This window comes from Sinocyclocheilus grahami, unplaced genomic scaffold (assembly GCF_001515645.1).
Source record: "Sinocyclocheilus grahami isolate Dianchi unplaced genomic scaffold, SAMN03320097.WGS_v1.1 scaffold173.1, whole genome shotgun sequence".
Classification (NCBI taxonomy): Eukaryota; Metazoa; Chordata; class Actinopteri; order Cypriniformes; family Cyprinidae; genus Sinocyclocheilus; species Sinocyclocheilus grahami.
Window position 1 is genome coordinate 796,329 of NW_015505352.1, and position 13,019 is coordinate 809,347.

Consider the following 13,019-nt stretch of genomic DNA (forward strand, 5'->3'; position numbering starts at 1 on the left):
TGAGACAGAGCTGTTAAACATTTTGTAGGAGAGGTCAGCATGTACGAGTCATGCTTAGACTGAGATCTTTATATATTTTAATGTGTTTAAGCATGTGTTTGTATGCTAAAAGTAATCTTATGTAGATCTGTGGGTTGCTAAATTCTGCTCTTGACAAAGAAAGTACAGTGTGCATGAGGTTTGTGACCTCTATGTGCATGAGATTGAAACAATATTTTAATTCAAGTCTTTTCACACTTGAAATAATTAACCCTGGGTCATTCTAAACCCTTGGTTATGTTGCTTCATGTTTCACAATGCTCTTAATTTACCTGGGGTTAACAATTAATCATGGGTATTTATAAAAAGAGGTTTCACACTGTACATTCCTCAACCCTGTAATGTGTTTAAGCATGTGTTTGTATGCTAAAAGTAATCTTATGTAGATTTGTGGGTTGCTAAATTCTGCTCTTGACAAAGAAAGTACAGTGTGCATGAGGTTTGTGACCTCTATGTGCATGAGATTGAAACAATATTTTAATTCAAGTCTTTTCACACTTGAAATAATTAACCCTGGGTCATTCTAAACCCTTGGTTATGTTGCTTCATGTTTCACAATGCTCATAATTTACCTGGGGTTAACAATTAATCATGGGTATTTATAAAAAGAGGTTTCACACTGTACATTCCTCAACCCTGGGATAACGTTTTAATTATTTTGCTGTGTCTGTGTCATTTATTAAACGAACAACGCAGCACGTGACCTGTTTACGTAAATGCTCTAGAATTGCACATCCTCATTCAATAGGCAGATTACTATCAATTTTTATTCAGAATGCACCTTTCGAACTATAAAGGTAAGAATAGAATAGTCTCTTGTTCACTCCAATTCACGCGTTTTCCGTCACCATTCAATATTTTCCCCTCAAATTCTGGGACGACTGTTTATACAACGCACAATATTTCCATGACTGTCCAAAGCACATGAAAATGAGGCACGTGATTGGCTGTCATAACATTCGAACACCGAATCATTTCACACTGCATGTTTGCTAAACCTGCTCCAGAGCAGGGGTTCATACGGGTAAAAGTGGTGCCCGACACCACTTCTAAATTTCAAGTGTGAAACATTAAAAGTGGGTTTAGAATGACAATATTGCAGGGGTTAAGCGGCTTGTGAAAAGCTGAAATGATGACTAGGACTGTAGAAAATCTTATTTTCTAGCATTTTCATCAATTATTTGAATTTTTTTGAAATGTCATTATTTTCAATAAAGTTATGGGTTTAGTTTGGTTAACAAAATGTTTCAGCTAGAAATACCTACTTCAGCATGCTTGTGCTTGGTTCCATGGATTCAAAGAGTGCTCTTGCATTTCTACCGTTGCTCCTTTTGATGGCATGCTACAGGTTAATATACCATCACCCCTCATTCAGCTCAAGACATTAAGCTCAATATCTGCTATGCTTTCTTAACTTTTTAAATAATAATACAAATAAACATTTTCATGCATTCTAAAAGTTTGTTCAGTTGAGGAAGTAACAAGCTAGTGTGATACTAGATCCCTTTATTGAAAGTGATGCACTGCAAAAATCATTAATTTTGTCTTGAAAATATGTTTGAAACCAGAGAAAACTAAATGGAGTAAGAAAAAATTCAGAGATCTTGAAAATCTTGTTTTAAAGATGATTATTTTTTTAGTGGAAAAAAAAGACAGTACTTATAGAAAATTGTTTTTGTAGTGTTTTCCAGTTAGCACAAGCTGTCCTGACAATATTTAAATGTTAGGATATTGTCTAAAACAGGGGTGGCCTAACTCGGTCCTGGAGGGCCGGTGTCCTGCAGAGTTTAGCTCCAACTTGCCTCAACACACCTGCTAGTAAGTTTCTAGAATGCCTATAAGAGCTTGATTAGTTGGTTCAGGCGTGTTTAATTGGGGTTGGAGCTAAACTCTGCAGGACACCGGCCCTCCAGGACCGAGGTCTAAAATGTAGGTAAATCTGGACTTCTTTTTCTTGTAAACCATGAAATTATGTGACGCTCACACAGGGCAACATGCCTTCGATTAGCCATTTTCCTTCAATGTGGTGTCAACATTACCATGGAAATTAAACTAATCACCTGTTGATAGATCTGTCTGTTTTCTAACCCTTTTGTCTGTTTGTCTTCATTGAAATGTATTCTTACCTAAGCAAACATAGTCTCTGAAAAAAATGTTTTACATTATGGAACATGTTGGGAAAAGATGAATGTCCTTGTTTGTCACCAAATCAAATCATTCCTCTAATTTTCTTGCCAGTGGGAAGATGGGCTTCCGTGACCGCATTAGGATGAACAATTCACGCTCCTCTCAGGCTATCCGGAGCAAGGCTTCTCCTTTACCCCCAGGTAATGTTCGGCGTTCCCCCAGCACGGAGAACGTTCCTGAAGCCACCAGCCCCGGCAAGGTCCAGAAGAGTTGGAGCTTCAATGATCGGACTCGATTCCGTACCTCTCTCCGCCTAAAACCACGCCCCGCTGCAGATGGTAGCTATCTCTGTCCACATGTTTAACTTTATACAAATACATATTTACATACATAAACTACTGTTCAAACGTTCAAGGTCGGAAAGATTTTTCAACGTTGTTTCAAAGTCTTTTATGCTCACCAAGACTGCATTTAATTGATCAAAAATACAGTAAAAACTGCAACATTGTGGAAATATTATTGCAATTTAAAATAACTGTATTCAGTTTTAATATATTTAAAAATGCTATTTATTCCTTTAATGGGAAAGTTCATTTTTAGCAGCCATTACTCTAGTCTTTAGTGTCACATGATCCTATGGAGTTGGTTCTCAAAAACATTTCTTAATGTTATCAATGTTTAAAACAGTTGTGCTGTATTTTTGTGGAAAACATGATACATTTTTTCAACATTCTTTAATTAATAGAATGTTCAAAAGAACATAATTTATTTGCCATATAATTTTGACTTTTAACGAGTCTTTGAGCTAAATATAAGTATAAATTTCTTTTTTTTTTTAAATCATACTGACTTTTAAACTGTAGTGTACGTTTTGCTCTTCTCATTACGGACTGATCTCTCATAGTGGAGGGAGTAGGAGAGGAGCACACAGAGGACAAATCTTACTGTGATGTCGCCATGGAGGATGTGATACCAGCAGTAAAGACCCTTATTCGTGCTGTTAGGTGAGTCAGGGGTTGAAAACACCACCACATAGCTCTGCAGAGTCCTATAGTTCACTTAATGACCAAGTATTCTTAGATAATGTCACCATGCATGCCATTCAGTTTGAATGAACAGTTGGTCTTTTGCAAAAGGGACCTTAGTATAGAATCTGCTCCGTCAGCCATGACCTTTTCACGGTGCGATTACGTCAGTTGACCATTATGGAGACAAAGCGGGGTTAGACTCATAGAGGGCATGGCAACCTTCGGTTGTGGTTCCTACTTCTTGCTTAAACAAGCAGAAAGTAATCGAAGATGTTCTAAAAATATTGTAAAGTTCTTCCTGAGAAGCGAGTGGCCTCTCTATGATTGGTCAGTGCAGCACAAGCTCCTAGTTCAGTGAGTACAGGATGTTATGGGTGATTCTTCAGTTAGGGGGACATTGTTGTCCACATGGATGAATTTAAAGAAACATTCTTTAAAAAGTCATTCTGTTTTGAAAATGGAAATAGCTTAGAGCATTTTTGTCTAATTTTTAAGGGTATTGAAATATTTATTTAGACAGCAGCTATTTGCACTAAGTGTAAATAGATAGCAATGGTTTCTATTTACACTAAGTGAAAATAGCAGTATTTTTTTAGCGATATGCTATTTAAACTAAGTGCAAATAGCTAGATTTTATTTACACTGTTAAAATAGCAGGATTTCCTGCGATTTATACTACTTGCAAATAGTGACAATTACCTGCACCTCAGTATTGTAGTACATTATAAAACAGTATGCAATAATAACGTATTGAGTGTAAATTATCATTTCAATTCAAATTATTAAATGGATGCCACCTTGTTGGGACAATAAAGCCCTCCCTACGCCTACCCTAACCCTACCCGATACTCTACTTTCAACTTTTTGATTACTTCCTTCATTTTTATTGAAAATAAATGCCTCTCCGATGTGATATGAAATTTGAAAGGGAGGAAAAAAGGTTCGGCAAAAGGCGGGTTCGAACCCTGGTTGGTCACATCAAAAAGACTGCAGTACGCACTTTACCATCTTCACCACAAGAGTTGACATTTAATAGCTGTATTTTGTAGTGTTGTAGACACTGTGAATTACCTTAATTTTCCTATTAACATGTTTATTAGCATGAAAAGGAAGTTGCAATCATCTTTTCACCCCTGTTGTGTCGTTTATCCGAGTGAAATGACTTCTTGAATGAGAAAAACAACATTCCATGTAAAGCATTGTCATTACATGTCATCAGCATCACAAGTATAGTAACATATTATGCCAAAATTCAGTTATAGGTTCAGGCCGTTATCAGATCTTTATAACAGGACATGTGATAAATGTTTTAACAACAACAAAAAAAACAGTTTAAAGAAGTTTCATTTTTCAGGATTTCGAGGAGTCAAAAACGTGCATATATTTGAAGGATCACCCATATGTAGAAATGCATAAGTCTCATATTTTCATCTTACTTCACCATACTGCACCTGTGAATGTCACACTTTCTGAGAACAATCTCATCTTCTAGCCTTTTGTCCTGACCAGTATACCATGGGTGATTAGGTCGCATTGCCCAAACAGATTCTCAAAGCAGAGCTCCAGGTGTGTACATCCTCACAGGTGCATCATTTCTTGTTATCTGGGCAAGAAGATTCTGTGTTTTACATAAGAGCCCTCGATAAGATTGATGTCCTTAAGGAAGGGGTACATTTTAGCTTCACCACAGTGCTGAGGTTTCACTTTTGTGGAAGGCCCACAGTTTATCAATGTTCTGCTGCACAAATGTATACAGTGTACTATTCAGGCTTAGGACAGAAGAACGCAGAATGCTCTAAAACCAGAATTCCCTCAAATAAACTAAACAAAAGTTACTTTCTGCACAGTTTATAGTGTACTAATTATTAAAATTGAATATTTTATTTTATTTTATGTAATTTATTTTCCTGGTTTTGGGTGAGCACACCTCGTTCAAATGATTGCCATGAATTAGGTCTGCTTGATCACAAAAAAGATTTTCTATTCTCAAAATATTTCATTTAAAGGTGCCTGTGTGTTTGAATGTTATTTTGCATTTATCCCTACCTCCGATAAATTATGAAGGCTGATATTTGTTCACGCAGCTATTCTTAGAGATTCCATCTCAAATGCTTCTGTGGACTGGGGTATTCTAAAGCTGACCATATAATTGATACACCCATACAGTGCATTGCCATCAAGTGAGCAAGTCAGCATTTTAAGGAAACCCTTGGAGGATGGAAATAAATGGGATTTCTTTTCCATTCCCTCTCTCCTTCTCTTTTTCCTTACCCTCTCTTTTATCCACACCTGAGACCCGCCCTGGCAAAATATGCAGCTACCTGCAAAATTAAAAGATGAAAAAAATACATATACAGACAGCAAAAAGCCTAAACTCTAGAGTCATCAAGAAACTTGGGGGAGGTTGACGTGTGCTGTGGACCAGCTGTGGACTTCTTCTGAGATCCGACTGAAACTGCACCATCACCCGGGCAGAGATGCACAGCTCAACATTTGCTGTTGCACACGCAAGCTGTTCCTGCGAAACAGTGGCTCTTTTTTTTTTTTTTAAATAGTCCTCCTCAGTATGTAGAATTAACCAGCACTAGAAGAATTCTTTCCAAGCTCGGTAACCCCCCCGGTTGCTAATGAATCTGGAGGATGAGGAAGAATGGTTCTCCTGTATGACATCTCCTATTCTCCATAACTGAAGCTTATCCCAACATAACATGGCTCTTTACTAAAGACAGGATATCCTCTTTGCTTTGATGGATAACCATAGTGAGTGAGATTAGAAAATCACCGGAGTATGACAGTTTGAGTGGATCTATTTGCCCATGTTCTGTTTTCTGTTGAGCCAGCAGGGCTTGATAGTGCACTGTGACAATAATAAGAAAGATCAGTGCTGATTTAGAGAGGGCTAACCTGTCTTTGACTAACAACTGGGAAAAGAAAAACACTTTAGGAGAAAAATTAAGCACTGTGGTGGTCAAGGGCATCTCTGCTCATACTCGGATGCAAACAATGATGTCTAGTACATTTTCAGCTGCTTGTGCACTTAAAAAAATTATACTCATTTTTTTAAAGGTAAGGGGTTGCAAACAATTTATTTTAGCTACATTTAATAAAAAAGTTTTTTTAATTAGTCAACTAAATTTGTTTATTTAAATGTAGCTAAAATAAATTGATTGCAACCACTTACCTTAAAAATCAATGAATAATTTTTTTCAGTGTGCCTACAAACAGTCTCAGAGATTTACTGAATTATCATAAGGGTGCATATATATATATATTTTTTTTTGTCCTGTAGGAAAATGTTTTGTTCTTGAATCTATGACACCACCGATGCCACTGTCCTGATGAATTGTAAAGAGAAGTCTTGGGTCATGACAATTTCCACTCCTCACATCACAAAAAAACCTCGGTCTATTATATTGGAAATATTTGGAATTTGTGTTTGATTGGTGTTTAAAGCTATTTATTGTAAATAAGCATTTTAGGAATATTTTGGTGACTTTTCAAAGAGTGTCTTTTACCAAAAAATATACAATAATACATGTCCACTGCAGGAGACATCACAACTATTGTGCATAGGTTTTGACCTTTAAATGAGACACTACAACATATGAGAAGATTAATTTAAAGAAAAACATTCATTTTTGTATTACATGTTGCCTAATAATTGGACAGTATGTTTTAAATGTTAAAAAGTGTGTAATAAAACAGAAAATTAGTGTTTGTACAAAACAGTTTGTTATATTTTAAACCTGACACTTTTAGGATATCAAAGTTTTAGGGGAGAGAGTAAAAAATAAAATTAGCTTAAATTGATTTGTGAAAAAGCATAATTTGAAAATAATAATAATAAAAATCAATAACTGTACATTTGTCTTTTTTCTTCATTTTCTAAATAGTTGTCTTGATTGTCCTCTAGAGAGTACATACACACAATAAGGCATGAATCAGTTTTTTAAGATTGTTGTTTTAAGAAATTCCCATTTTTTTCCCTGTGTTCCTAGGAGGTTACATTACACAATACACACGCACACGCTTTCCCTCTGTGTAAAGAGGGTGTCATCTTCAGAATAATTACCAGCCGTGAGGTGGGGGATGTATTCTCTCTTCTCTCTGTGTGCTGACTGTTTATGAGTCACTCATGTAATTGATAAGGCCTCTTTCTGTAATTAATCTTGTTTCACTTCTCGTTTCACAGCTGTTTGCAGTATTCCTGTTTTATCTTTTCCTGTAATGCCATGGAGGCTTCTACGTCATTCTGCCTAGATTCCAGGTCATTCTAATGTGCTTTTGTGTCTCACGTGAATGTAGGATTCTTAAATTCCTGGTGGCCAAGAGGAAGTTTAAAGAAACCCTGCGGCCATATGATGTGAAAGATGTGATTGAGCAATATTCAGCTGGACACCTCGATATGCTGGGCAGAATCAAAAGCCTGCAGACAAGGTTTGATCAGTAGAAATAAAATTTAGACAAGCCATCATTCCTACCATCAGCTTTTACGCCTAACACAAAAGCATTTCCTAATAAGTGTCATTTAATTTTTTGTTTTTGTTTTGCTTTTAAGGGTGGATCAGATCATAGGCCGAGGTACCATTCCATCAGATAAAAAAGTGAGGCCTGAAAAAGGGGAGAAAACTCCTCCTGAACTGGAACAGATGGACGAATTAAGCATGATGGGGCGCGTGGTGAAAGTGGAGAAGCAGGTAATCTATGAATATTCATATCTATCTGTCTGTCTGTCTAATATTATGCAAAGCTGAATTTTCAGCATCATGACTCCAGTCTTCAGTGTCACATGATCCTTCAGAAATTATTCTAATATGCTGATTTGCTGCTCCAGAAATATTTCTTATTATCAATGTTGTAAACTGTTTTGCTCTGTGATATATTATATTATATTTTATTTTGTTTATTTTGTACACCATGATACTTTAAAATTATTTAAATAGCAAATTTAAAAACAGTTTTTTAATAGAAATCTTCTGTGTATTATAACTGATTTTACTGTCATTTTTATATATTCTTAAATAATAAAAGTATGAATAAAAATCCTTAAATAATGAAAGTATTAATAAAAAAATCATACTGACTCCAGACTTTTAAATTGTAGTGTATTTAAATAAATACAGGTAAATGAATTTCAGTTCATTTTAATTTCAATTGAGATTCAACTACCTATGACTACCAAATCTTGTTTTGCATCTAATCAAAAAAGTTTTTAGAGGCTATTTATTATTAATTTTATAAGGTATCTTTAGTATGTCAGTGTTAGTTAGCTTTCACTTGTTATGGCAGTAATTCATCACCTGTTTATATTGCAGCCCATTGTGTTTCACATAATAGAGTTGTGGTTTTGAAAACTGCTGATATTTAATAATATTCCAAACTAATTTTCCTGAACATTATCGGATCATCATAAAATAACACTAGATCTTGTTGTAGCTTGACTACAATCTCTTTTTTTCCCCATTCTCAGGTGCAGTCAATCGAAAACAAGCTGGACCTGCTCCTAAACTTCTACTCCCAGTGCCTGAAAAAGGGCTCGTCCCACTTCACCCTGTCGTCCCTGCTGGAACCCGACTTGACCTCTGACTACCACAGTCCCACCGATCAACGTGACCTGTTCCCCTCTGCAAACACCCTTAATATCTCCCACTCAGACAGTGGCAACATGGAATGACCCCAGAGACACCAGGCAGCAGTCCCCCTCTGACTGTAGCATCAGGGCAACTCATCCAAAGGCTAAATACCTCCTTAAATTAACCTAGCACAGTTCCTCTAAACAACTGCTGTATCCTTGCATGGGTTCATCCTTTGCACAGTGGATGGTGGCTTCTGGCCAACCTTTCTAGACTTTGCCTTGCAAACTATGCCCTGATATTTCGCAATATGTCCAGTTTTTATTTGTAACAGTCTTCCTTCTTTTTACTTTATTTCAACTGATTCAGGAAAGTTTTAGATAAATATTCTTACATGGATGAAGATATTATTGAGGTTTTGTTGAACATTTGGACTTCTTCCAGTAGATGGCAGTGTTTTATCTGAAGTGGTCTTCAACCGTCACTTTTTATCAGTCTTCCAAAATATGTGGGGATGAATCTCTTGACTGCTACAAAACTGTCCCCTTTACATTTCATTGATGGTATTTCTTTCTGGAAGTCTCTGTGCCAATATCGTTTCTTGGTTTTGTTGAGTTTTTGATAACCAGTAGGCCCCCAGAGCAATTATATTTTTCTGTCTTACTTTTTTTCTAAGAAATCAGGGCATTGTGAACTGAATTTGAATTTCGGACTCTCCTTCTCGGCCTTGGCCTTGCACTTTGGCCTGATGCAATAGACTCCTTGTGCCACCAGAAGTCGCTGAGCTTCTAATGAATGTACTGCATCCAGTACTTTTCCTTTATTTATCACTGACGTCCTTTGAGAAAACGGCATCACAGATTGCTATAAAGAACAACATGATAGACTGATGGACAGTATTTCCACCAAAGCCTCATCTCCTGTCATTTTGTTCTTGCATGGTTCCTCTTGCTACTTCAGGAAGGAAGGAACTTCAAAATGTGAGACCCTCAGGTTTCCTTCGCACATCTCTTTGGCTTATTGGGTCCCTCTCTTCTGCGATAGCACCCTGCCACTGCATCATCTCTCAGAAGCCCACCGTGCAAAAAATAAGAAAATCAAATAAATAAATAAAAATATTCTTTGATGAAATAGCCAGCATTAAAGTGCATGTTGATAGTTTGAATAGTTCAGGCAAGTTTGTTTTAATTTAGTGGGGTTAGTTATAGAGGCTATTCATATGCTCTTCTCTCTGATCCTCAGCCTCTTTGCCTTGCAGCCCATCTCTTCATTCAGCATGTGCATCAGTCTAACTGCAAACAAACAAGAGGGTCAAAAGTAGTCTATATCTTCTCCCCAAATGAGACTCTCAATTAGTTGAGATTTAAAGGGATATTTTACTCAAAAATGGTAATTTATGTCCTTCCAAACCTGTATGATGGACATTTTTCACATTTCTACACTGTTAAAGAAATCAGTAAAAATATGGCACAATGTTATACAGGTGTTTTACCCGTAGTTTGAATTTTGCACTACATTGCATTGTGTTTTAGACGTAATGTAAATGTCTGGACAATTACCAAAACATTTTCCTTTTCTTTTTTTATATAGTGTAGGGTTCTCCAAAAGCAGAAGTATTCATAGTTGTAGAAGCTTCTATTTAGTGGTGAATGGAAACAACAACAAATATCATTTTTGCATTCCCATTTCCCTAATAGCATAAGAAAAACTCCATGATAGTTTTTCTGACTTTCCAAAACAGAAAAAAAAAATATTAAGAGATTGATTATGTTGATTGATTAGCTGTGGAAATGTATCATCACAGTCTGTGAAAATGGTCCATTTTCTTTCATCTGTGGAACACAAAAGATATTTTAGAAAATGTCTCTGTGGCCCATACAATGTCAATGGGGTCCAAAACAGCATATCAGACCCTATAGACCTTAATCAGGTTAGACGCCATATTAAAGGATAGTTAATAAAAATTACCCCATGATATACTCACCCTCAAGCTATCCAAGGTGTATATGACTTTCTTCTTTCAGACGAATACAATCTGAGTTATATTAATAAAAGGCCTGGCTCTTCCAAGCTTCACAATGGCAGTGAATGGTGGTCGAGATTTTGAAGGCCAAAAAAGTGCATCCATCCATCATAAAAAGTGCTCCACACAGCTCCGGGGGGTTAATAAAGCACAGAAGAGAGTGCAAAACAAAACATGGTCACAAATTATAAGTACAAAACAAAGATTTCTATAGAAAAATTATGGATTTTGATATAAGTCAAGAGAAGACTGGGTTTCCTTTGCTGTAAACAAAACTTATCATGAGACTAGTATATTCTCACTGGAGCTTACACTACAACTACGTTATCCGCAGGAACACCACTCTTTCATGAATGCGCAGCAGAAGCTACAAATTAATGCCATTATAAAGCTTGGAAGAGCCAGGACATTTTTAATATAATTCTGATTATGTTTGTCTTAAAGAAGAAAGTCATATCCATCAGAAAATCAACACCTACAATGGCTTGAAGGTGAGTAAATCATAGGGTAATTTTAATTTTGGGTGAGCTATCTCTTTAAATTTAAAACAGTTGAAAATGAGACTGTGAGGACCAGACTTGCAGTCTTCACAATGGTCCTAGATCATGTAATTTTCACAACTCGCAACTTTCAAAACTGTTTTATGGTGTTTTTGTCTTCTAAAAGTTTTTTTTTTTCAGAAAGATGTTTCATCAGCTGAACAATCGGTATGTTGTTAAACAACAGTACAATCCATTGAACACACTGTACTTCCATCCCTCAAGACTCGTTTTCATTCCTGTCAAAAATTAAATACAGTGCTACCCTGACTAAGAACTATTAAAGCCATACACATTTAAAACAGCATGAGTAAATGATGGAATAATTGTCATTTTTGGGTGAACTATCCCTTTAACTCTACGATGTTTCACCAGGTTATGACCTCACAGTGAATGCTTTGTTTTGTTACATTCATCATCCCTTAAAGATCAGTAGGTCAGAGATCAATCCGGCATGAAGAAATACTTAACATACATTATTTTTCTTGTCCGATTATTCAAGAACAAAAAAGATTCTCATAGTGTCTCACACGTGACTTTAACCTCAGCCATGTACAGACTCGCCACTATTTTTGAAGAATTGCATAAACTGGGAGCACTGAGACTAATCCGAGTCATTGAGATGAGCATTGATGCATGATCTCAACATTAATATCTATGCATGCAGTTATGGGACTGGTTCCAGCTTTTTATGACATGCAGTTCAGGTAACGGACAGCATGGAGGAGATTGTAGGGAATACAGCACTCCTCTGCCTTACTGACATAGCAAGAGCACACTGACCATCTGTTTACGGTACAACGGTGGACCTAAGAGATCGTTTAGGCCACTTGTCATGGCATTCATTCATCATTCTAATGGACAGAACTGGAGTACACAATTCAAGCTGAATTTTCTATATTTACTTTTCTCTTGCACCTTCACAGATTCCAATATATGTGTTTTGAAAATCTCATTCTTCTTTCACCACATTTGTTTCTACTGGACTGTATTTGAAAACAAACACTTGTTTTCAGAAGTTCTTGTTTCCTGAACACACACACTCTAACTTTTCTGTCCCTTTAAACAGAACTCTGAACCTTCAGGCATTACGTAATACTTTTTTTCCTCATTGATTGGTAACTGCTAATGTGAGAGGCAACTTGATCTATAATATGTATGTTTAAATCTGACATGATTGTAAAAAATGAATAAATCCAGATTTTGTTTATGAAAATCAGGTGTAACGGATCTCTGAAAGTAATTTACAGTAATTTAATGCTCTTCTGTATACATTTTTAGTTTGGGGAGAGTAAAAATAATACTGTTAAACATATAACTAAACTGTAAATACACTTTTCATAGAATAGTGTAAATTCATAGAAATTTCAATCCTACTAAACTGTGCATCATTGCTGAATAAAAGTGATTTCTTAAAAAAAAAAAAAAACCTTACTGACCCCAAACTTCTTCATTTTAGTGAAATGAAGACCAAGATATTACATTCTCTGTGTATAATTCAAATTTATAGAATGCATTTAAGATAAAATACAACAATTATAAAAATGAACGAAATTAAATCTAATTTTTTTAATGTAATTAAATCTAATTAACAATAAAATGTAATGTTTTCCCATACAAAAATCCTGCAGAGGGTCTAGATGTGTCAGTTAAAACACTGAAGTTTTAATCTAAACAGGATTTGTAGAAA

General features: G+C 35.9%; 1 protein-coding gene across 1 annotated transcript in view; it reads left to right on the forward strand.

Moving 5' to 3' along the window:
- Nucleotides 1–10,327, forward strand: part of LOC107593542 (potassium voltage-gated channel subfamily KQT member 4-like) — a 50,598-nt gene extending 40,271 nt beyond the window's left edge. Inside the window, exons 10-14 of the mRNA XM_016283303.1 lie at nt 2,278–2,504; nt 3,071–3,170; nt 7,500–7,631; nt 7,753–7,891; nt 8,665–10,327. Coding sequence (XP_016138789.1) covers nt 2,278–2,504; nt 3,071–3,170; nt 7,500–7,631; nt 7,753–7,891; nt 8,665–8,868 — 802 coding nt within the window. The 3' untranslated portion in view covers nt 8,869–10,327. The remainder of the gene's footprint in view (nt 1–2,277; nt 2,505–3,070; nt 3,171–7,499; nt 7,632–7,752; nt 7,892–8,664) is intronic.
- The last annotated feature ends 2,692 nt before the right edge of the window (nt 10,328–13,019 follow it).